Raw genomic sequence first — 24,538 nt, 5'->3', positions numbered from 1 at the left:
GTGAAACTTTTTAGATCTTACAAATTTATAAGTTTTTTTTTGTGAGAATGCCAAAAAACCTTATAACTCACGAATTGTAAGAAAAGAAAAGAAAATATTTTTGCCAGAATAAGCTCCTATATTTATTTTTAAGTCATCACCCTGGAGCAGTTGAACTTTCATTAAATCCATAAATAATTATATACGTTCATTATTATTTATAAATTGCATCTGATTTTTCGGGAAGTAAAATACAATGAAAGGTTTGAGAATTAATTTAATTGTCAATTATGTATGGAGAATTTTTACGGAAAATTGAAATATGTATGACCGAATGCAACATTTATATTATGACATATTTGAAATATTGGAATGATTTTATATTATATTATCCAATTCATATTCTACAGGTGCCAACGAAAAGAATATATTTGAACTAAAAATGTTCATAGGCAGTAAAAATAATTTATTGATACTAATTCTTTATGCTCAAAGGACGATACAACCCACAATCAAGTTTATTTTCTAAGAATTTGTTAATTACAAAAGCTAATAATTAGTTGCGTTCCCTTCTCTTGCAAATAATGTGCTTCACTTTGGTTTTGACATCGCAGAGACATTTTGTTCATAACATTGTAGCTCTCACCCAATTCTTCCTTGTCTCTGCGGAACTTTCCTGTACGCTCTCCTTGAAGCTAAACACATTTCTCTCACACAAATATTCGCGAAACATCCCCACATAATGTCGAGGTTATTGGTACAAAATAGCATCCGTATATTACCGTCAATGTCATCTCTTGGGGATCCAATTAGAGACCCAGCGCTATTTGCAGAGGAATTTCCCGCTAATTCCATGGATGCTTGAGATGTGGCTTCAGTAGCTGTACTCTGATACGATTTGAGGGATCGAACCACTGAGACGACATCTCCGATGAGATTTAGTGCACGCTCCCATGAATTATTGCCACCTCTCCAGGTATAGGGTGCACTTCCACCCCCAGCATCTCGTCTCTTCTCCGCCTTTTCCTCATTATCTAGTCGCGCTGCTGCCTCCTCGTAGTCCTCCAGGCCCTGCTCATATCTTTAATGGCGGGTATGAGAAATGGAAGAGTGATAAAAGCACGTTAGACTAATTAAAATGCATCGCAATGTAAATCCACTAATGGACCATCTAAGAAAACCATCGGGCACACTCCGTGGGTGTCGAGAGGTGATGTTGGAAATGCTTAAATTTATGCGTTAAAATGTAAGAGGAATGATTCACTTTGCTCGAGATTTTCGGAATAATTGCGAGGGAGAGATCACAGGGAAAAGATGAAAATGTTGTGCGATAATTAACTATGAGAGGAATTTCGTTAACCACCCCCGTGCCACACCCACACACAGGTAAAGCTCTCAAGCTATGCACACCCCTCCCCGACGAAATGAGATGGCAAGAACAGATTGGGCTCTAAGCTCTAAGGGGTTGGGGTGTCTCCTAATCTATTCATCCGTAAATTCGTAACATAATTTCGCTCTAAACAACACATTCGCATGTTTCGCAATAATATCATTACTTGCATGTTATGTGTGTAGACTAAATTACGAAGCAATTAAATTGCTCGACAATGATACTGCAGGTATATTATACATATACATAATCATATTATTTTTCAACAGCCACACATTCATTTTTCGAGTTTTCATACTTTTAAATGCTTTCACATTCACAAACCGACATGAAAATTAAATTCTACGACCTATTCTACGGTTAAACTTTTAAAACTTCACAACGTTTGCCCTGTTAATTTTGACCGCATTCCCAGCATATTTATTTATGCTGAGTATATCCTTGAGGATGTAGAATGTTTGTAATTTAAATCAAAACTAAGTATTACATTAATATCATACCTACTGGCCTCAAGTGCTGCACATAAACATAACTTCAGACCAGATGTACATAGTTTAACAGAGAATTGAAGATTATAACAAATTTTCATTTTTGATTTAGATTAAAGAAAATTAAAATTTATAAAAATTATAATTTTTCTTTGAGCTAATTTATATTAGTTGGTATACCACAATCGTGGCATACCAAGTATTGTAATCATCGGAAAAACCGACCACTTCAGATCGGGCTCAAACTTGGTATGAGCACGTTTTAGACATCCCACATTACGAAAATGGTGGTGGAAAATTTTTGATCCGGCCGGCCGGCCTGCCGTTGGTCCCCATTTTGCCTTATAGCTCGAGAACGGTAACAGATAGAGACTTCGGGTTTGAAGTTTTCTATAGAAATGTGGGTGTAAAATTTCATTTTTTCGCATTTTCAAAATCCAAGATGGCCGCCGTCCGCCATTTTGAAATACCGTTAACCACTTCCTTTGTAGCTAGAGGTCTGAAATTTTAGTATGTTGTAGGGCTTAGTGAGATGTTTTCATCAACAATTCACACTTGAAAATCGGTCAAGCGGTTTAGCAAATATGGGGGCCTAAAGCAAAAAGTGTTTTTTCGATATAACTCGAGAACGGCTTGACCGATTTTGATCATCTTGATATCAAATGAAAGGTATTGAGAAGCCCTACAACTGTTTAGAACATTTCAAGTTTTAAAAACATCCGCAAGAGGCGCTAAAAACAAAAACAAAAATTGCCTAAATTTAAGGAGCTATATCTCCGAATCCCCATCATAGATTTCCTTGAATTTTTGATATGTTGTAGCCTGACTCAATATCTATCACCAGTCCGAAAATGAAGAAAATCTATGTCGCCGTTTAGAAGATATGGCAATTTGAAAAATTCTTAAATTTGAAAAGTTCTAAGAGCCATATCTCTTGAACCGCTTGTCCGATTTTGCTCAATTTGGTATCAAATTAAAGGTTATGCAAAACTCTACAACTTTCTAGAACATCAAAAACCTCTAGCACCATTCGTTCAGAACGAAAAGTGCAAAAAACTGTTTTTGTTGAACAAAAATCCGCCATTTTGTGTTCTGGAGGTGACCTTGAAAATTATTGAAATATATGTCAGATTATAGCTTATTTCAAGACCTTTCCATAACTAGTCTCGAAATTTTTGTAGGTCTTGTGGAACTTGAGATATAACCATTTTTGTCTTTCGAATTGATGAATTTCATAAAAAAAATCAACTTTGCCTACTAATCCTACTTACAAATTAAATTACAACGCATAGACTGACCCATCCGCGTTGTGGTATACCAACTCTAATAACTGGACGCGTTATGATTGACTTTCTTTAACTAAAACTTGAGAAAAAACGAGCAACATCATTTCATCGTGACAGATCGTAAGAGAATGTAAGAGAAAATCAATGGTTTTAATGTAGTTTCTCCACTTCCTCTAATCTATTACCCTGCTCCAATCAAATATTTAATGGATAACTGCTTTTAAGTATTTGATTTTCTTTGTGGATGGTCTCTTGGGATTTTAAAAAACTTGAAAGGAAAAGTTCATTAAAGTTTCCTTATCCACCCCAATTCGGCTATATACGAAGCAAAATGGGAGGTATGGAAGATTTTTAAAGGGGGAACAAGAATTTTGTGAGAGGAAATAAATTTGTGTGGAAATCTCCAAAGAATTTCCTCTGCTGGGGTGGATTTAGGTCAACTTTTGAGTCAAATTGGTGCTGGAGAAAAATAAAAATTGCATTCACCAAATCCCACGAACCCAACATCTGCAACCAAAGAGCCAACTAGTCACACTACTACCGACCGGCTGCGGCTGAAGAGGTTGAAGGTGCACGCGGTATGGAGTGGGTGGCGAAGTGGTGGAGACAAAAGGAAGACATCTACGAGAGCTACCAAAGAGTTTTCTTTCCATTTTACTTTTTTGCGGTCACTGAAATTGTAGTTGAGTTTGATATATTGCAAAATTCAGGGGAATCATCAGCATGATGGCACCCCCTTTATTAATTAAATAAATAAATAATATATTGCAAAGCTTTTACTCATATGAAAAGGAGATTTTTTTTAATTTATAAAAAAGAAAAAATTCTATAAATGACATTTTAATTAGAAATTGCAAAAATTCTTTGAATCTTTAGAATAAAATAAAATTAAAACGATTTTTTAAATAAAATATTAATGACTTTTAACGACCTTTTTTTATACTTGTAAGACAAATACCTAAAAAAATATTTTTTTTGTTAAATTTTTATATAAACTTCTCATGAATCTCTGTACTTTATAAGACTTCCAAGCTTTTCCTAACGTTTTAAGCAGCATCTCATGGAGTATCCAACCATCCACATACGGATGTAATGAGGGAGGATGAGCCGCAAGAAAAACTTTCTTTTCCCAACTCTCAGTGCAAGGCATGACCAGAAAGAGTCGGGATATGGATTTTAAAAGTTAAAACAGAACGAAAGAGAAATGTCTGTGGGAATAAGTCCGATGTGATTCATTAGGAAAATGCATTGAGTAAAAGGTGGGTTTTCTTCCAAGCTAAAACACTATGCAAGAGTGAAGTACTGTAACTAATGAGAAGGAATGGATAGCAGCTGTGTGTAGTTAGTGAGACTGCGTTGGGGAAAGTCGAGGGTACAAGGGGAGTTTTGATTTCTCCCAAGAATGCAAACCCCACAACAATTCAAACCAAGGCTACCTCCGGCACAAGCAATTATATACACGTGAAATTTAAGAAGAATGATTATAATTAAAGTTTCTTCCATGACAGTGAGATTTATGTTTCACCATCAGAAGCATTCCTATTGCTTGTTCTTGTGCGCCGTGGTACGACGGGGGAAACAATAATATTGCTTGTTGTAAATCAATTGATGCTCAATGAATTCTTTCTCCGTGATATTTCTCAAGTCACAACGCCACTCAACTTTGCAGTCAAACATGAAGTTTATTTATGCAAATAAGAAAAACATCTCAGAGGCAAACTCTTAAATCTACATCCACATCTGATGCTGCAGAATAATATTCTTTTAACCCAATTTCAACAAACAATAATTTTTTCCCAAACCTCCCCATACCGACTATTGATTTTCTGTTATAAAATATACGTATACGTTCAATTAATGTAGCAGCTTTATAGAGTAAAAATGAATTTAAATCCCTATTTAATCCAATTTTTGAGCATTGAAATGATTCGAATCCAGGATACGTTTATTTTAAATTAAATATTCGTTTCGACATATTGAAAACTTTTAATAAATCGGTAATCCTGGGATTAATTGAGAAATGGTATAAATATTCATAAACAAAGCAATATCCGCACAAACTACCCTACAGGCGTTAAACCCATGGAAAATATTATTATGTAGGTACTAAAGGCTTTAGGCCATTTAAATCTAAAAACTCTTAAGTGATCTCAACTGAAGATTTTTCTTTCAAAAATAATATACCATGACCTTTATTAAAATTGTTCAATTGTCCAGATGCAGCAATATGTATGTATGTATATGCTAGGTGTACCTATTACTATTGCGGAATCTCCGGAATCTCATATATTCGCAGCCAGAAAAATGTGATGGAAGCCAGATGGAGAGAACTCAAAGCCAGGAACGTTCGTATACTTTGCATATGTACGTACGTATGTATTTATGTATATCTCTCTTATATTCTTAGTATAATTTTTTATAATCTCAATTTAGCTTTCTTTTAAAATCCAAAACTTAATGTAAGGTGATTTTTTTCTTCTGCAAAGCAGTGCTAATTGCTTGATTCTATAAATCTCCTGAAACATTCCTTAAGTCATTCTCTTTCTCCTCTTTGAGAGCACTCCTAAATCACTCTGTAGCCAAAGTGGCAAGCGTGGTGGTAAAAATTTCATTGCAAACCCCTTTAGCACCATAGTGCCCTAATGAACCCCTCTTAGTTTCTCGCCTCCAACTGTCCTATAGCAGAAACACGGTATTTTGGTGTTGTCCAAGTCATTTCTCACTCTCCCTATACACTGAACTGGATACTCTTTTCCCATAAATAATGTTTCACTTGGAGATTTTCAGCGGATATATAGTCGGATATAGTTTATGTTGTTTCAGGTCTGACTCACCATTTCGTCCTGACTTGCCACAACCACTGGAGATGTGGAGGTTTAGGAGGGTATATGGGGTGGGGGTTCTGTTCTGTGTGAAATCAACTACATACATCAAAAAGTTTCTTTGAAATAGAACTTGCACTCTTTCACCGTTATTTTGCAACATGGTGAAAGTTAAAAAGAAGTGGATGAGAGGGATTCTGGAGGAAAAGGAAGTATGTGCTGGTTAAAGGGTAAGAGGAGATATATATAATGTGAAACAACCCTCTCGAGCGCAAGTTGCTATATAGAATGGGAATATAGAATGAATTTGTGGATTTGAAGGGTGAATCCGGAGAGTATTTTGTGAATATCCAGGTGAGTACATTCCCGGCGGGTAGAATTTCTAATAATAAATCATGGCAATAATTGCAACGAAAGCACTCAATTCAATACGAATCTTCGTTGCAGCTTTTATTCCGTAGCGGTATCCCATGTTGGGTTAAATTTTAAATTGAATTTCGTTACCTAACAATCACCCCCAATATCATCCACCAAAAGCCACCGCGGAACGAACGTAAGCTTACCAACAGAAGTTCCCCAATTTGGATCAGTGAATGTGGCGGAGTTTGCGGTTTTGCCTCATCATATCTTGCTATTTGTGGATTTTCAATTCTGCATTGCCCAACAAAATGTACAACGTGAAATTTTCAATGACGGTTGCCGCGAGGGGTGAATGAAACCTCAAATGGGATGGGGGATTAGTTTGGGGGACATTTATGCATGAAAAAAAAACTCACCTGGAAAGTCTCTCATCGTGCACCGGACTCTCTATTTTGGGTGTAGTGGCAACGTGGCTGTATCCCCCAAAAGTACCTTCATCCATGCCCTCCTCATTTGTAGCCACATCCACTCTGTCCTTCTCATTAAAGTAATTATTTTAATTATTCATTAAATGCAACTCAAAAATGCAGCTACAGTGTGGGAGTAAAGTCTTTCACTTTTCACAAAAATTCAAAGTTGCAAAAAAAAACATTTCCTTTTTTTTTACTTAAGACTAATTAATTTATTATGTATAAAAATATATGTAAAGATGTAAAATAAGTTTAAAAAAAATCATGCACCTTCTGTATTTTTATATCAAATTCAACATGACCTATTTCGAATATGTACTGGATTTCATCAACTTCTAACGTCTCAACAGGAAAATGTAAATCTAGATTCATGATAGTAATATTTTCCAGCTTGCATCAGAATAATTTTCATTTCAAAATACTAAAAAAATATTTCAATCCCGAGTGTCTGTGAGTTTTCAATTTGATACATTTATGAATAAAATTTCATATTAAAAACTTAAGCAATATTTCGGAAAGAAATTTAGTAATGGATATATGGAAAAAAATTTCTCAATTGAGGAACAATTGAAACCTAGGTAATCTTAAAGAAGATAAACAAAAAGAAATAAATTGACAAAGAAATTTATTTTCCTTTAAGAAAAACAGTTTGCGTAATCGTTGTATTTTTATCTATTAAAATAATCCAATGATTTCTAATGATTTTCATATAGTAAAAGAAGCAAGAAAAAATATTTTAACAAAGAAAATTTCTCATTATAATTTTTAATAATTAATTATTCCTCCGAAAAAAGAAGTTTCCATGCCGGTAAAATAAGTTGTTTAATAAGAAAAGAATGTCTAGTTTAAACTCGAAATATTCAGTAGATATTGGAAATATCATAATTTACCGCAAAGCTTTGTGAAGAACACGATGAAGCACTCAAACTCAGTTCATGTTTGCTCATCCCATAAATCATATTAGCACTATGCTGTACCGCAGAGTCTATCCTAAATTGAACAGTAGGTATTACGAGTACATAACATTGGTTTTCTTGCTCTCTAATCAAATCAAGCAAGAGTCCTGTATGGTCACTACAGAATATCGTTTTTCCTAACCAAATAACTTTTGTCCCTCACTGTATACTGCACAGTTTCCTCGTGTTTTTTAATTCCTTCACTTACTCTGGCTTTTTCTGTGGCACCCCCCATTGAAAACATCGTGGTGCAAACACAGCAAATGACAAAGAAATTCAATACTTTTTCCATCATAAGAAGTCCTATGGGAAATTTTCACTATTTGTATTCCAATTATAACTTAAAAGTCGTACAGCACAAACACATAATGAGTCACTGAGCTTTAATCTCCTTGTCAGCAATTAGAGCACTTCATGTTGTTTAAAATGTCGAATTTAGTGAGAGAGAGAAAAACTAAATTTAGAGCTTTGCAAGGAAAATTATTTCACTTAATCACACAGTGGAGAAGATTTTCTTTTCAAATTTAATTAGTCACAGAAAATCAATGACAAAAACCTTGCATATGGAAACCTTAGCATTAAATAAGAGACACTTTTGACTCATGAATGGAAAAGATAATGATGGAATACACGATCCTCTTCAAATCACAGCCACAGTAAGAATGTTGATGATCTCGGCAGTTTGTCAAAGTTCACAGCTGCGTTCTCATATATGAGACTTCCCTCCAGAATCACTCGCACACCGCCAAAATGGTTTTCTCAGTGAAGAACCCCAAACCCCCGTGCTCTGCTTATCATGTAAACTCAATTATGACACTATTGTGAATAGCTTGGCTACCGTTAGGTCGCGATGATGAGTACGGTGATGATCAATTGGAAGGCATTTCACCTATTCTGGTCAGAATTTCAGTGACGCGTGGCGGCTTCTGGGACATGGCTCTAATTTTTTCTGCAAAGAAACAATCAACCGTCCCAATTGCTATTGCAAAAGATCACCGTCTAGACTCTATTCTATATGAGTGTAGTATGTACAGAGATTTAGACACGTGGAGTATTCTCTGTAACTTACCCTATAGTCATGGTTCACATCAAGCATCATCGCCGAAAAGGCATCCCATTTAACAACTTTAAATTTAGAAGAAAATAAATAGGTCAAATATCTTAACAAAGAATTTTCATGTGCTTGAAATCACGAAAAAACACCACCTATACAATGTATGAGATCAGTTTTCCAACACAAAAAAGAAGAATCTTTGGACGTTCTTATTGCCGTAATTCTCTTTGGTTAGTCACCCCATTTATGACTCCCCCGAAAATCCGCTCATGCTGGAAGTTTTGGGACAAAAGCTTCTTGATTCACGTGAGACCTTCTCACCTTCGCCAGAAAGAAAGTTAATTCAACAAAGAAAACATCCAAAGTTACTCGTGTGCAACTCCTCAAATTCACCCCCAATGCCAGAGGGTGAAAGTTCAGCACGGGGTGGGGCACATTGAGAAATTCAATTGAAATATCTCGTGGTTGTCTCCCATGTCAATTTGCTGCGAGGAAAACATCCGCAGGGGGATGATAAAAGCAAAGAGCTTGGTGAGAAAATTAAATTTATCGCTGAAGAATTCAACTACAGGCGTGTTAAACAATGCTCCTAACAAGGGGGTGGTTTAAAGAACTCAGATGTTTTTTCTAACTTTTGGGGTCAGATTCCTTTTCCGAATGTTATGTATATATATTATATGTTTATGTTTAATATACAGACAGAAACTTTGTAAAATGTTATTATTTCTCATTCACGAAGCAATACACATTGTCCTTCGAGAATAAGAAAGATGATTTAAAAGAAAGAAAAATTGTTTTTAATATTTGTAATACAATATAAAAAATTAAATTATGTTTGTATATGTATATGAAATGTTTAATTAAAGCATAATAAAACTTATTAAAAAAAAACATGTTTATGAGATCTCAATAAACTACAGAACTTTCTAATTTCAAATAAGTGCAATATTCTAAATTAAAAATATTAGGTACAAAAAATTCTAGTTTCTCTTTCTAATGATTTCCCCCTGTTTCTTTGACATTTTATTGATATATCTCAATTTCCTCTTAAGCATCTGCTGATGAAAATTTATTATAAATTTCAGCCAGGATGGGAGCTTCGTTTGAAATTGGCACATTGACATGGTGTAGACATTGCTAGTGTTTCCAATCACTAGATTGAAGGATCAGGAAAATTGAATTTGAGGATGAATGCATTTCCAGGATCTTAATAATAATCATAAACAGCCATCCAATCCATTTACTTGTCCTGTTCCTCTCATTCCTTATCGTATACCTATGCATAATTTCCTATATAACACATTTATGCTTAATAAATCAATATTTCACAAAATATATTATTGAGCTATTTCACAGTGTAATCACATTAAGTTCACAAAAACATCGATATAAAAATCAACTCAAATACTTTTTTTTTAATTTCTCCAATGTATGCATAAATCCATTGAAAAAAAAACTTTTTCAACTTTTAAATCAATGATTTTGAAGACCGGAAAGCAAAAGGGGAAACATGAAATACTCTCTGCAATGCCACATTTGCAATTTGAAACACATTCTAGTGGGGTTTTCACTGAAAGTTAGCAAAATCCCGTGAAGAATAAATAACGAGGAAATTCTTTGTCACTCAATTATTCATTTAGTTCAATTGAGTTGCAGAGAAAAGTTGGCAAGTGTTGAAAGCAATTAAGGGTTAATTGTGGAAATGTATAATAAAGTTCGACCTCATTTTGTACATTTTGCATATTTTATTATATTGTTTATTTTTATATTTTCTGCAGTTCCTCAACAATGATTCCTGTGTATATTGAAATGCAAACCATTTAAGTGGCACTTCTGTTGGTGGTAGATTAAAATAAAAAAAAATATTAAAAATATAATTTGGATGGAACAGTATAAAGCGAAAGAACGGTAAGTAAAACTTACGGGCTGTGATTCTTTCTTTGTCAGTGAAATGTGAAATTGACTGAAAATTGAGGATGGTCAAATTTTGAGGAAGACTTTCTCGCGCACCGAATCACAGCCAACGCGAAGAAATTATGTGAAAAGCCTTAATCATGGGCGTTGGCTGTGATTCGGTACGCGAGAAAGCCTTCCTCAAAATTTGCCTATCCTCAATTTTCCGTCAATTTCACATTTCACTGACAAAGAAAGAATCACAGCCCGTAAGTTTTACTTACCGTTCTTTCGCTTTATACTGTTCCATCCAAATTATATTTAATTTTTATCTTTGCAGTTTATATATATTTATCTTTGTATTTTTATATGTATATATAACGTATATATCTATGCATTTATATATATATTTCACTTGACTTTTATATGTGTATATATAAAACGCCCCGCTTCGCGGGGCGTTGGACTTCTGTAATTCAAGAAATGACATGTTAACTTTAAAACGCGATATCTCCGGAACGGCTACATAGATTTTCTTGATTTTTGGCATGATGAAAGATATTATAGTCAACTATAACATATCAAAATATAAAGCAAATCTATAAAGCGGTGCTCGAGATATTCATCAAAAACTCATCGAAAATTTTGTTTTTGATTTTAGCGCCCCTTGCGGTCACTTTAGAAACTTCCGATGTTCTAGAGAGTTGTAGGGCTCATTAATATCTTTCATTTGAGCCCGAGTTGATCAAAATCGGTTAAGCCGTTCTCGAGTTATGGCCGATTTTCGATGAAAAATTGTGGCGGCCATATTGGCTAAACGGCTTGACCGATTTTCGAAAATGAGGTATCGTTGGAAAGGTCTTGATGGTTTCTACAACATATCAAAATTTCAGACCTCTAGCTATAATAGGGCCTGAGATATAAGCAAAACAAAATTTGACAGTTATTCAAAATGGCGGACGCGGGGGTGGGGGGTTGGATTTGACTTCATAATCGGATGTCTTCCACCCGATATATGAACTTTGCCGTTGACCGCAAGTCTCTATCTATTACCGTTCTCTTACAATTTAGCGAAAGGTTCCGGCCGGACGGACGGCCGGCCGGCCGGACGGACGGAAAGATTTTGGGCGCCACCGTTTTTTGGAATGTGGGGACCCTAATTCGTACTCATCCCAAGTTTGAGCCCGATCTGACGACTTTGCATTTTTGAGTGTACACAGAAGCTGTGCTTCTTTGAAGAAAGAATCACAGCTAAAAAAAAGACATGAAAAAGCCATCTAGCTCTTATTCATTATATAGTTCTACAAATTGTGGTCTGAGAGTGGATTTTATCTCCATTTCGATATTTTTATTATATTCGTATTTAATTAAAATAAACCAAATTAATTATTTGAATTTTATTTTGTAATTTGATAAGGTTTTTTCATATATATTCATAATAAAGATTTAATTAAAATTGACCAGAATCGGTGAAATTAATTGGAAGGAGATATGCAAAAATATTCAGTGACACTTTTATTTAAATAAATAAAAATTATTTTAAAACCGTTCATTAATAGAAAAAAAATTTACATTAATAATGGTGCTATGCAGGAAAAGAATGTCAAGAGAAAATGATCATGACATTTTTTCCTGACATTTTTTGTCATTCCCTCTCACTCCCACTAATGTATTTCTGTATCTTTCGTCTTTCTCTGACGCATGCTTCCGACATTTTCATCATTCTTTTCTGTGCACTCAACATGTTTTTCATTTCGTATTATTTTCTCAGTATTTGGAGATATTTTTCCATGGAAAAGTGAAAATGGGCTTTCCTGAAGTGTTCTCAGTGCCAGGAAAGCCGTGAAAAGTGGAAATTTATGGTCATTTAGCGGCCAAATATGTGAAAATGCGCGAAGTGAAAAATCAAAATATTCTTTCCCTGACCAATTTTTACGGGATACTTTTCTGGATTTTGACCACACAAATCACTTCTTGCAAGCTTTTTGTACCTTCCTACAGGTCATCTGCAGAGGGAAGGTCTGCTTGGGGTCAGGGAAATGCTTTCTGGGTGGTGGAATCCCACCTGAACGCGGAAAAAACTTTGTCCGGGAGTGAATGTTTTGCTGTCGAACTTCACTGTTTTCATTTATTTGGCCGATAAATACCCACGATTTTCCACTTTTTACACTTTCACAGGCACTTAGAACACTTCCACAAGCCGCTTTTCACTTTTCCCGAGCTAAAATATCACAATTTACAGAGAAAATTGCAGAAAACTAAGAAACGTGTTGACTTCGCAAGAGCTTGAAAAAGAATGCCGCAGGAAGATGTTTTTTTCTGACATTCTTTTTCCAGCTCTTGTGAAGTCAACGTGTTTTTTAGTATTCTCTGCAATTTTCTCTGTAAATTGTGATATTTTAGCTCAGGAAAAGTGAAAAGCGACTTGTGGAAGTGATCTAAGTGCCCGTGAAGGTGTGAAAAGTGGAAAATCGGGGGTATTTATTGGCGAAATAAGTGAAAACTGTGCAGTTTCTACAGCAAAACATTCACTCCCGGACCAATTTTTTCCGCGTTCAAGTGGGATTCCACCACCCAGGAAGCATTTCCCTGACCCCACACAGACCTTCCTTGTTGCAGATGACCTGTGGGAAAGTCCAAAAAGCCCGCAGGAAGTGATTTGTGTCGTGAAAATACAGAAAAGTATCCCGTAAAAATTGGTCAGGGAAAGAATGTTTTGATTTTTCACTTCGCGCATTTTCACATATTTGGCCGCTAAATGACCATAAATTTCCACTTTTCACGGCTTTCCTGGCACTGAGAACACTTCAGCAAAGCCCATTTTCACTTTTTCATGGAAAAATATCCCCAAATACTGAGAAAATAATACGAAATGAAAAACATGTTGAGTGCACAGAAAAGAATGATGAAAATGTCGGAAGCATGCGTCAGAGAAAGACGAAAGATATAGAAATACATTAGTGGGAGTGAGAGGGAATGACAAAAAAATGTCAGGAAAAAATGTCATGATCATTTTCTCTTGACATTCTTTTCCTGCATAGCACCATAAAGAAGGAGTTATGTAACCCGAATATGTCTAAAAAAAATTGTCTAGAAAAACAAATTCTCAACCAAAATTCTTGAATTATGTAAGAAAATTCAGAATTATTTATTTAACTGTAAATGGGACTTTTCTGGGTACAAAGGGGTTAATTTCCCGTATTTCATAGTTTTTGTAGATTCTTTCAAAATCTAAAACATACAATAAACTTGACAAAATGTTTGGGTTAAGGCGCCAAGCTGAGTTTCCAAAATCGTAAAAGAATATCCAAAATGGGTATCCCAAAATCGATCAGTAATAAATACAGCAACTCATCCTTTTTGAATGGCGAGAATGATTTTATTTATCATTTTAATGCAACAAATTAGATATTCCAGAGGTATTTCATTATTAATATCCCAGGTCTGCTGGGACGGATGCGGTGATGGACAGTATGAAAAGGGTTCCCAATATTCGCGAGAGTGCTTCCAAATAAGTGATGGCATGTGAATGCAAATTTTGTATCACGTTGAATGATGTATTTCGGAGAATTCATCCAAGTGAATTGTGAACGTGGAAAGGTCATATGTACATACATATATTTGAGGTGAAGAAAATCAATAGAATGGAATATCCTTGTATATTGTGTCCCAATAATATAAATAGGTCACTGGAAAAATAAATTGATGATTTAAGAATCATTTTTGGGATTTTATTAATCATTATCCATTTTATGACTAGAAAAATATACTCCACCCCACCCGTTAGATTTCATTCCATAAAATCATTCAGCATTGAGTATAAAATCGGAATAATGGAAAACTAAAATAAACCACGGACGTTTTGAAAATGCAAACATAAAAGCTCCTTCTGAATGAATTGACGAGCTGTGCAAAGTAATCGACTGTTCCATTCCGACTTTCAACAGCAAAATCAATTAGCAAACTATATATCCACAAAGTACAGAGATTTTTCTTCATGGGGTGCAATCTTAATACACCATCGCAGAACAATTAAGCTGGAGAAGGAATATGCGGAGTCAGTTCAGCGCGAGAAAATTGTGCATAATTCGTGAAAGTGCTCAATTAAGTGGGAATTTAGCATTTAATAATTCTCCTCAAACAATTGTACACTTTAAATTCCTTGGTGATATTGCAGCCATATTTCTCCACACAATTCCCATTCACCGGTGCGAGCGTGTTACAAAGAAATATGTGAAAAGTTTGATACAATTGCACACCTCGCCCCTAAGTTGGGGGTGGCCTTATTCAAGGGAAACAACAATATGGTCCTCCAAAGGGCTGTGTAAAGGTGAAGCGCATGTGGGAATAAGGAGTATGGGATATGTAGCTTTTATTGTTTTGTATTTTACGCAAAAAAAATCCCCCTTTTTATATCGGAGGTCTTTTTTTCTATAAATTAGAACCCTAAATTTTAAAACAAGGGTATTCGCACATGGGGTGGCTCAAATCACCACCTAAATCCTCATAAATTAATTCAAGATACATATTTACTTACTAATACAACATCAAATAAATTGCCAAATTGTAGTAAAAGCTTAAAATACATAATGTAAAAGCTTGTCTTTAATTGGATTTTGTTTATAATGCTTCATTCTTATTTTTTCTGTGCAGTAACTTCAAAACTTCTTAACTCTCACTTTACAAATGGAATTTTTAAAGATAATAACATTCATTCAGAACCTTTTAGCTGTGTTTCTTTCAGACACAGCTTTTGTGTACCGAGCAAAATCGAAAGTCGTCAGATCGGGCTCAAACTTGGGATGAGCACGAATTAGGGTCCCCACATTCCAAAAAACGTATGCGCCAAAAAAATTTTTTTTCCGGCCGGCCGTCCGTCCGGCCGGCCGTCCGTAGTACAACGCTAAATTGCGAGAGAACGGTGATAGATAGAGACTTGCGGTAAACGGCAAAGTTTAAATATCTACCGGAAAACATCCGATTATGATGTCAAATTTTACCCCCCACCCCCCCGTCCGCCATTTTGAATAACCCCAAAATTTTGTTTTGCCTATATCTTAGCCCCTATTATAGCTGGAGGGCTGAAATTTTTATATGTTGTAGGGGCCATCAAGAGCTTTCCAACGATGCCTCATTTTCGAAAATCGGTTCAGCCGTTTAGTCAATATGGCCGCCACAATTTTTCATCGAAAATCGACTATAACTCGAAAACGGCTTGACCGATTTTGATCAACCCGGGGTCAAATGAAAGATCTCAACAAACCCTACAACTCTCTAGAACATCAGAAGTTTCAAAAGTGACCGCTAGAGGGCCAAAAATCAAAAACAAAATTTTCGATTACTTTTCGATGAATATCTCGAAAACGCCATTATCGATTTGCTTCATTTTTTGATATGTTATAGCTGACCATATTATCTAGCTCCATGCCAAAAATGAAGAAAATCTATGTCGCCGTTCTCGAGATATAGCCTTCCAAAGTTGGCATGTCATATCTCGGGTTCTACAAGTCGGATTTTGATCAACTCAAGTGCAAATGAAAGGTTTCGTGAAGCCCTACAAATGTCTAGAACATTGCAAGTTCGAGAAATGACCGCGAGAGGCGCTAAAGTCAAAATCAAAATTTTCGAAAATTTCGAACTCGAATATTTCGAAAATGCCATTATCGATTTACTTCATATTTTAATATATTATAGTTGAGGTTAAGACCTTTCCAACTATAGCTCAAACTCGAAAATCTATGGAGCCGTTCCCGAGATATGGCATTTTAAAGATTTCTTGGGGGATGACTTTTCAACTTTTCCCGATTTTGCATGTATTTAAACAAATTCGCGTTCTAGTTTGCTCTCACAAAATTGGTACACTGAAAGAAACACAGCTCTCGTAAGCTTGGTCAGCTTACCCGTACATTTAATTTAATACATCTCAACTCCACGTCATGGTACCCCTAATCAAGCATTTTCAGTTAGTCTACCCTACGTGGGCGTAAGTCGAGTACTCTTGAGAGCTCCTGCGCCTCGTCCATTCAGTAGAATCTTTTTCAAGTGCTTCCTTTTTGCAACGGAAAGCCGCCCCATTACGACGAGCATGTGGAAACTTTTGTCGCAGCTCTGTAACATTTTTCACTCGTATAGGTGACGAAAGGGGGTATGTTGGCAGGAGGTATGACGAAAAGCTCACAGGTGAAGAATGTGCGCAGAGTGCAAAGGGGCTATTGGCGTTGTGTTAAATTTCAAATTGCGCCATCCGCATAAAAATGGCAATATGGAGAAAAGCGAAACATGTTTAAGAATCCGGAAGTTGTAATTTAATTTAATCGCTTTCTCTCGTCTTTTGCGTCCTCGCCTTTTTTGTGCTTCAACCTTTTCACTTTTGCAACCCTCAAACATACAGGAAAGGGGGTTTGCAATGGAAAATGCAGGACAAAGGGCGTTCAATTCACGTTTTTATTACGTATTTAAAAATTTTATTTTTCTAAAAAAAAAAGATAAAACTCTAACGTGGTCTCTATTTATTTACCTAAAAAGGATTACGTATCGTTAAATAGTTCCTCGAAGGATAGATTTACCGGTAATACCCTATGTATGAAACGAATAAATAAATTTCTAAACATTGTGATCTACTTTCTATTAATCCTTGGAGGATCGATGATTCTAAGTTCAAAACTTTGACCCTAATTTTCTCTCACAAAGAAAATGATTTTTCAAGTTTTTTCCCGGAAAATGTGAAGTAATAGAAATTCCCTAAACACAGATGTACACACATTAACTAAGAAACAACACCAGAAGCTTTTTTTAGATTGTTTACAGTTCATTTTCGAATTTAAAAGCCCCCTCTTGGGGAGGTTTTCGTGAAAAAAAAAAACTACTTCGCCATGCACATTTCGTATGTAGCTTCTTACTATAAAAGAGTATTTTTTCACCATAGTTTTGTACAGAATCATCGTTGGGCAGAAATTATGCAAACGTAGTAGAGAACAGAAGTGTCTTTTTTCTTCTATTTATTCCGAAATAAAAGTTAAACACTGAAAGTAAATAAATCTTTCACGATTTTGTCCTGCTCTGGGGCATAAGACAACGACTCCGGTGTTTAAGAAAAAGAGCTAATGTGGGTAAATGAATAACCAGTAACAGTAAATAGTATTTTGATGTGTCTCAACCAACTCGGCGGGATGGTAAAAAAAAATTGGGACTAGATCATTTTAGCCCAGGTCAGAAAAAATGCTCCCATTTCGGGGTGTTTAATGGGGCGACGAGAGAAAATCAAGAAGTGAAAATTCCTCCTAATTGCTCACCGGGGTGATTTGATAACAAATAACTGTTATGATAATTTTGGGATTTTTCTTCTTGAAATACCTTCCGCGAAAACTTTGGATATACCTATATGAAGCAGAGACGACCCGGAATTAGCGCTAATGATTTCAGAGTGAAATGATGAGGAAAAAAAAGGAGGAATCATCTAACTTCTTCCGTTTGTTCGTGGATGAGGAATTCACGCGACGGAATGTTTTAAGATATATACGTTGGCATTTTAGCATGACAAATTAAAAGCGTCTCGGTACATTTGCCACGTTAGCTGACAAAATGTAAATTTTCATACACGAAATTAGATGTGCAATTAAAATGTACAGATGGATAAATCCCAATGGCGGAAATTAAAGTTATACATTCCCGGGGGTGAAGCATTTCCATTGCCGTCTTTGCGAAAGAAGGGCAATTATGCGGTGGAAAAGCTAAAACTATACCGATGAGGGTGGCTCCCATATACGCCCAGATTATTTGAATATTATCTTCATGATTAATGAGTTGGCGCCGAGAAAAAAATATATGTATGAACGTCACAGAAAAAGTTTCTTTAATTTGCAATTTTTATTTCATTTTCTTTTCTTACAAGAATTGTTCCCTCCACAAAAAATGTCTTTTTAAAAAATTTTTCAATTTAGATTTTAGTTAAAAAAAAATATTTTGTGCATAAAATCCTTCCCCATATGACAAGGAAGGGCCTATAACAGTAATGGGGTAAACATTAATAAATTCATTATAACTATATTTAAGCTTAAAAGTTTATTAAGCTTCAAATGACCACGTTTCTCCCCATGCCTGTACATTATTTTCTTCTCAACCTAGAATTTTCATTAAAAAACCGAATGAAAGAGCTTTCTGCCGTTAAGAAGCTGTTGAAATAAATAAAACTCATTCAATGAAAAACAAACCGTGAGTAAATATTATATCCTTTATTTTTGGCTGTCGCATTTCAATTGCATACAATGGGAATTCGGCCAAATGGAGCTTTATATCAAAATGTATCCACTCAGCAATCACTAATGCACTTTATTGCCAAATGCCCTACAATTGCTTCTGATACAATTTATTGCACCAAACATATTTCTCCTGCACGTCTTGGGCTGTATTTTCTTTTATTTCTTTGCTAAAGTATAATACTGGCCTAAATTATTATCCCAGGTTTTGGAGTGAAATACGGCATTTTTTTTTTTGGAAAATGTTGAACTGGGATTTATTGTCTTGAAATGGGTAGAGCATCTTCAATAATTGCTCTCTTACTCTTTATAAAAAATGCAATGAGTTAAAGTGAGAGAAGATAAATTGTCCAAAGGAAGATGGTACGAAGAATTCTTGACCTGTTTTTTGAGCTAGATTTTTAATCAAATGACCAAATGAAGACGGATGTCATATGGCTTCTCATTAGCGTCATTTCATCTTGCTCAGGAGTCAAAGTGTTAATTGCGAGAATAAGCAAAAATGGTTCGGATCAATCAAGCAGATCCAGTTATATTGGGTTGACAACTTCCAAGTTGGATGGGGCAGTGAGATTTCGATGGCAGTTTCATGGCAATTCCACGAGATGATTGCAACATCCCACCAGTGCTGCCTTCTTCTCCTGCTAATTCTCCCCTTGATCGTGACCGCAAGATCCGTACCTGAAGTGGGGACCAGCACGGACATTGAGGGACGCGTCAAGAAGTACAGTTACTACTACATCAGCCGGAAGTTGTACTACATCCCCCTTTTCTTCGTCGTCTACTGGGCTTTCTACGTCTTCTGGCTCATTGTGCAGTCCATTGCAAGGCACAAAGTAAAGTTACTTTTAATTTTATTTATCTCCCACTAACTATGTATTCTCACGCCCCATACCATTTATTTTACTTTCGCATTCAGGTGGAAATTCCGCTGCACTGGGACCCAGCGAAACGTGCAAAACGCAACATTGAAGCTCTGAGAGTGTCTGTGATGGATCAAATTGAGAGATTCCACCAAAAGTTCCTTGTCAATAGCGGGAAGCATTAGAGATAAAGTTAATTAGTAAAAAAAATTATGAATCCCAGTCTTTCTCTTCACTCAATTAACACGGACCTCCCCACTTTGTTAGCTGAATTTTCCCATTCAACAGTGGAAGGCATTGGCCCCAGTCAGAATGTCCACAAATTCGAAGAACTCTCTCATAGTGTCTCAGTGATTCGTCAAAATTCCTTACTATGGATTCGCGCTTGATTTTTGTGCTTTCCCTCGTGATCCTCACATTCTACCCCTGTCTCATTGAAATGGCGCCATCCAATGAAAAAAGCGTGGCAAAAGTTTCCCGAAGTACTAGCTACTACAATTATTTTGCAGTGTTTATCCGACCCCTACGAGTAGTCCCTCAATGGTTTATGATTTTTCTATCATTTTACCTCCTCGGCCTCACATATCGATCCGTTTCCCTTCACAAGGTAAGTTCACAAAGTAAAGAGAATTTGTAATGAGCTATAGTGATTGTGATTTATGTTCTATACGTAAATAGAAAATTATTATTATTAAGAAAACAATAATAAATAAAAAGAATTTTAATTTTGTGGAAAAACTTTTTCGTGGTTAAAAAAAATCGATTAATATGATTCTTAATCAAAAATTTGAATTTTTATAACTTTATGTGTTTTAATATTAATGATTGCATTAATGAATGCCAGACATGTGCTACAACTTTTCTGACTAATAAAGGAAACTGAAGAATAATTTAAAAAAAAAAATGAAAAGCTGGGAAATTTTTGGGGTCATTTTTCAAAAGAAATGCCTAAACCAGCGCATAAGCTTTAAGCAATGAGATAAACAAATTATCGTGAAGAAATGCGCATGTACTTATTATTTTTACGTAAATGATTGAGATTTCTCATAGAAAAATAGAAAATCATTAGATATTATGATTAATTACAATATTTTCCATCTCAATGTAAAATATTTGTTAATTTATTTTAACACTTTGAGAACTACGATTGAACTAAAAAATAATTTGGACTCAATATTTAAAAATAGCTAGGGGAACGTAACCCAATTCCGACCTTCTTTGACCTTTTTCAATCCTCTATTACATAAAATTGATAAAAATTTAAATGTAGAAAGTTATGGGAGTAAAAAGAGAATTAAATGGGCTTTAAAATGATACCAAATTTAAGAATATTGCTTTTTATTTTATACCATTTTTCTCATTCTGCGTGGACCTTTGGAGGTCGGAATTGGGCCACGTTCCCCTATACAAAATGAAACATTTTCAAAATCAAGCCATTGAGTCAGCGACCCAGTGGACCTGAAAGGGTTAAAATAAAAATCAAAATATTTTTATTAGAAAGCATTAAATATTGTAATACCAGGTTCCCTTAATTCATAAAGTACTCGAATTTCCCTTTTAGGTTGCAGATCCTCTCAATCCACCAGATTCAGATCAATAGAAAAACACCAAAGAACTTTTTATATTCATAAGTAATAGAAGATGAAGAAGATTGTTGTGGGTTATGGGATTGAGAAATTGATATTCTATTGAACAAACTGATGCCGATAAAGTTCTCAAGTCATTCATCCAATTTCATGGCAGAAAGTTGAAGAGATGTTCTACATTCAATTCTTGTGGAGGTGCAAGAGAGCAAATTAGCGCATTTTGGGGTGTTAATCTGTCGAACGATTCGAGAATGGGGTCAGAGGTGTGACCCAGTTCCTGTGGTATCGTTTACCGTAAGCCAGTTTGAGGATCGTGATGATGGCCCCAGAATGCGCGTGGTGTCCAAGAGTGGGGTCGAGATGGTGGTAGACACACCAGTCTCATTCTCAATCTCCAACGATAAGACACACAATCGCGGATCAGTATCAATGGCACTGAGCCTCCTAGCACATCTTGCCCTGTGACTTCTTCGCATAACACGCGTCGCGTACCGACATGACTAAGACTCTCGTGATAATCCTCATTGTGCTTTTGTGGGTGAAAGTTCAATCAACCACTGCGTACTCACGTGTGGCAACAAATGGGAATATATCAAGTAACACAACAAGTGAAGACCATCGTCCCGATGAGGGTGTCTCTGTGTCGAAGCTCCTCATGCCAGAACCCCCAACCCCGAGCACCACCACAACCAACCCACCCCCCACGACCACCCAAGAGACAGAGACAGGACGAGCAGTGAACTCAAGACCATTCAGGCTTCCGTTTATCTCTTCCGCTGCTCAGCGGAGGACCCAATCGCGTCAACCCATTCAGCGACTCACCCCAATTAGAGCACCCAGCAACTACAGGGGGCTACCGGTAGCTAGGAAACAACCCCAAATTGTCTATCCCGTCTATACACCCTCAAACCACCGACCAGCACAGCAGTGGCCCGCAAATCACTCAAGACGGATCGGGGCACAAGGTAAGAATGCATTTTTCACTGTCCAGACGCCATCCGGCACCCCACAGCGAGAGGCGTCCATTTGCAAGCGCTCCCAAAAGTAATTTTTCCCAACAGTGAAAAATACGAAAGCTCATTGAAAAAATTGGGAAAAAATATAATTCACGTCTTTCGCTAAAAAAAAGTTCAAAATGGATTTTCTTAGAAAAACATCTTATTTGTATTTTTTTTTCTTGTGCGATGTTTATATAAACAAGTATACTAAAAAAATATTAGTCTTGAATATTTTGATGAATTCCTTTCAAATTCAAATAATTTCCTTAATCATTTAATTTTTGATCAAGAACAATGAAAATAATTAGTTTAAATATCATCTTAAGATCTAGGAATTTGGACATGGACAGAAAGTAAAAGTGGATTCGATTTTAAATCTTGCATTAAGGATAGTGAGACAATGTTGAAAATATTTTTAAACAGATATCAGTTTACATTTGAAGAACCTAAATTTTACTAATTCTAAACTTATCTCATCATAAATACATTTTGTGTATAAAACCTTTCTTAATTAACATAGTCATCTTAATTCCTAAAAAATCTCATCAGTAGAATGAACGATTACAAAGTAATAATAATAAATGATTTAGATCAATTAACACTTCTCAGTTAGAATTATCGCTAACAAATAGGCACGTTGGAAGTTACAGACTAATTATGTGTTATTAGTTGTAAGCTTCTGTCCACAATTGAGTTACATACAAAGTATTTCCTGAAACAGGTCCCGTTGCTATGGATAGATTTTCCCCTGCTGAAGCCTATTCTGCGGGTATCTACAAGGCAAAGCAAAAGAAGAAGCAGCAACAAAATGGGTACAGCTACCCAAAACCTGTGTCGTCTTTCCCTCGACCACAAGTACCTGCTTCTGCTCCAGCTCCAGCTCCAGTAGCGTTTCCAGCGGCTCCTAATTTTCCTTCAGCACCAACTTTCATGGCTCCTGCACCAGCACCCGCACCACCAGCACCACCAGCACCACCAGCTCCTCCAGCACCTGTTTACATACCAGCACCTACTCCACCTCCAACTGCTGCCCCTCCTGCTCCAGCTCCAATGCCAGCACCTCCACAAAATTCATACATTCCTCCTACAGATAAGGACTTGTACTCCTTCCCTCCGAACGTAAATTCTCCTTACCTTCCACCACCAGATGTACCAATGAAATCAATTTCCCCTGTATCGAGTTACTTGCCCCCTGCTGCTGGACCTGCAGACTCTGATAGTAATTTCAAATACCCTGGACCCGTTAACCCGATGTACCTTCCTATGAGTAATCCCGCTCCTGCTCCTGCTCCAGCCCCTGCCCCTGATTCGAATGAAAGCAATGGAGACGATAGTGGTGGCATGGATGTTCAAACGGCACCTCCGGACCAAGACTCTAGTCACGAACATGACCACGATCATGATCACGATCACGATCACTTTCACGATCTATACCATGACGACCATTTCCATGATCATGATCACGATCACGATCACTACCACGGTGAAGTAATTTACGATCATCCACCACCTGGATGGAATCCAGATATGTACAGTGCTCCAGGTCCCGCAACTCCAGCTCCTCCTGCTCCTGCTCCAATGGATCAGTCAGATTCTTCTGATTCTCAAATGGATGCCATGGATCAGGGAGGAATGTCCATGGGAGATGATGCCATGGCAGGAGCCCCAGCTCCCTTTCCCGATGCCTACAAATACAACGGCCTCTACGGTGTTGACGCCCACCCAGAACTAATCTACGATCACGATCCACATCATGATCATGACTTCCACTATCACCACGATGAACCGACAACAACAACAACGGAAGAACCACCACCAGAACCTAGAGTGAAAAAGTACAGCTACTACTACCTTGGACGAAAACTCTGGTACATTCCGCTGTATTTTACCGTGTGGTTCACTTTTTACGTCGCTGCGCTGATTATACGATCAATTGCCAGGCACAAAGTTGAAATCCCCGAACACTACCAAGCTAGACGTAAACGCAATGCAGATCCACATCGAGAAACCGTAAGGAAAGTGGATAAAATGACTGTTTTTGTAATGTCACAAATTGAGGACTTTGCCCAGAAATATTTGCAATAAAATGTCAATTTCTAGGCTTTGTAACGACTTTTTAAAAATGTTTTCTTTCGATT

At 36.4% G+C, this 24,538-nt stretch overlaps 3 protein-coding genes across 4 annotated transcripts in view; 2 read left to right on the top strand and 1 right to left on the bottom strand.

The window, feature by feature from the left end:
• The window catches only part of LOC129789442 (uncharacterized), an 885,568-nt gene extending 877,107 nt beyond the window's left edge, over positions 1–8,461 (bottom strand). For both annotated transcript variants that reach the window (XR_008750445.1, XM_055826260.1), the window contains exons 1-3: positions 7,960–8,461; positions 6,742–6,860; positions 762–1,060 (exon numbers count right to left, since the gene is read on the bottom strand). Coding sequence is in view for 1 of the 2 variants with exons in the window: in XM_055826260.1 (XP_055682235.1) it covers positions 762–1,060; positions 6,742–6,860; positions 7,960–8,046 (505 nt within the window). In the remaining variant the exon portion in view is untranslated. The remainder of the gene's footprint in view (positions 1–761; positions 1,061–6,741; positions 6,861–7,959) is intronic.
• An 11,097-nt stretch (positions 8,462–19,558) lies between these two features.
• Positions 19,559–20,001, top strand: LOC129789245 (uncharacterized). Its single transcript, XM_055825895.1, has 2 exons — positions 19,559–19,789; positions 19,873–20,001. Exons 1-2 carry the CDS (start codon positions 19,559–19,561, stop codon positions 19,999–20,001), a joined length of 360 nt encoding a protein of 119 aa, XP_055681870.1.
• Positions 20,002–20,144: 143 nt separating this feature from the next.
• On the top strand, positions 20,145–24,504 carry LOC129789345 (uncharacterized). The gene is made up of 3 exons (XM_055826121.1): positions 20,145–20,423; positions 21,378–22,367; positions 23,122–24,504. Exons 2-3 carry the CDS (start codon positions 21,899–21,901, stop codon positions 24,483–24,485), a joined length of 1,833 nt encoding a protein of 610 aa, XP_055682096.1. The 5' UTR covers positions 20,145–20,423; positions 21,378–21,898; the 3' UTR covers positions 24,486–24,504.
• Positions 24,505–24,538: the final 34 nt, after the last annotated feature.

The sequence above is a fragment of the Lutzomyia longipalpis genome, chromosome 2, assembly GCF_024334085.1.
Source record: "Lutzomyia longipalpis isolate SR_M1_2022 chromosome 2, ASM2433408v1".
Lineage (NCBI taxonomy): Eukaryota > Metazoa > Arthropoda > Insecta > Diptera > Psychodidae > Lutzomyia > Lutzomyia longipalpis.
Note: the sequence above shows the minus strand (reverse complement) of the source record. Positions and strands in the feature narration are given on the sequence as shown.

What these genes read in the sequence shown, in the direction of transcription:
- LOC129789245 (XM_055825895.1), top strand. Translation starts at nt 19,559, where the DNA reads ATGATTGCAACATCCCACCAGTGCTGCCTTCTTCTCCTGCTAATTCTC. An exon ending in AGTCCATTGCAAGGCACAAA is followed by an intron (nt 19,790 to 19,872) that starts GTAAAGTTACTT and finishes TTTCGCATTCAG; the next exon opens with GTGGAAATTCCGCTGCACTG.
- LOC129789345 (XM_055826121.1), top strand. Translation starts at nt 21,899, where the DNA reads ATGACTAAGACTCTCGTGATAATCCTCATTGTGCTTTTGTGGGTGAAA. An exon ending in AAGACGGATCGGGGCACAAG is followed by an intron (nt 22,368 to 23,121) that starts GTAAGAATGCAT and finishes TTCCTGAAACAG; the next exon opens with GTCCCGTTGCTATGGATAGA.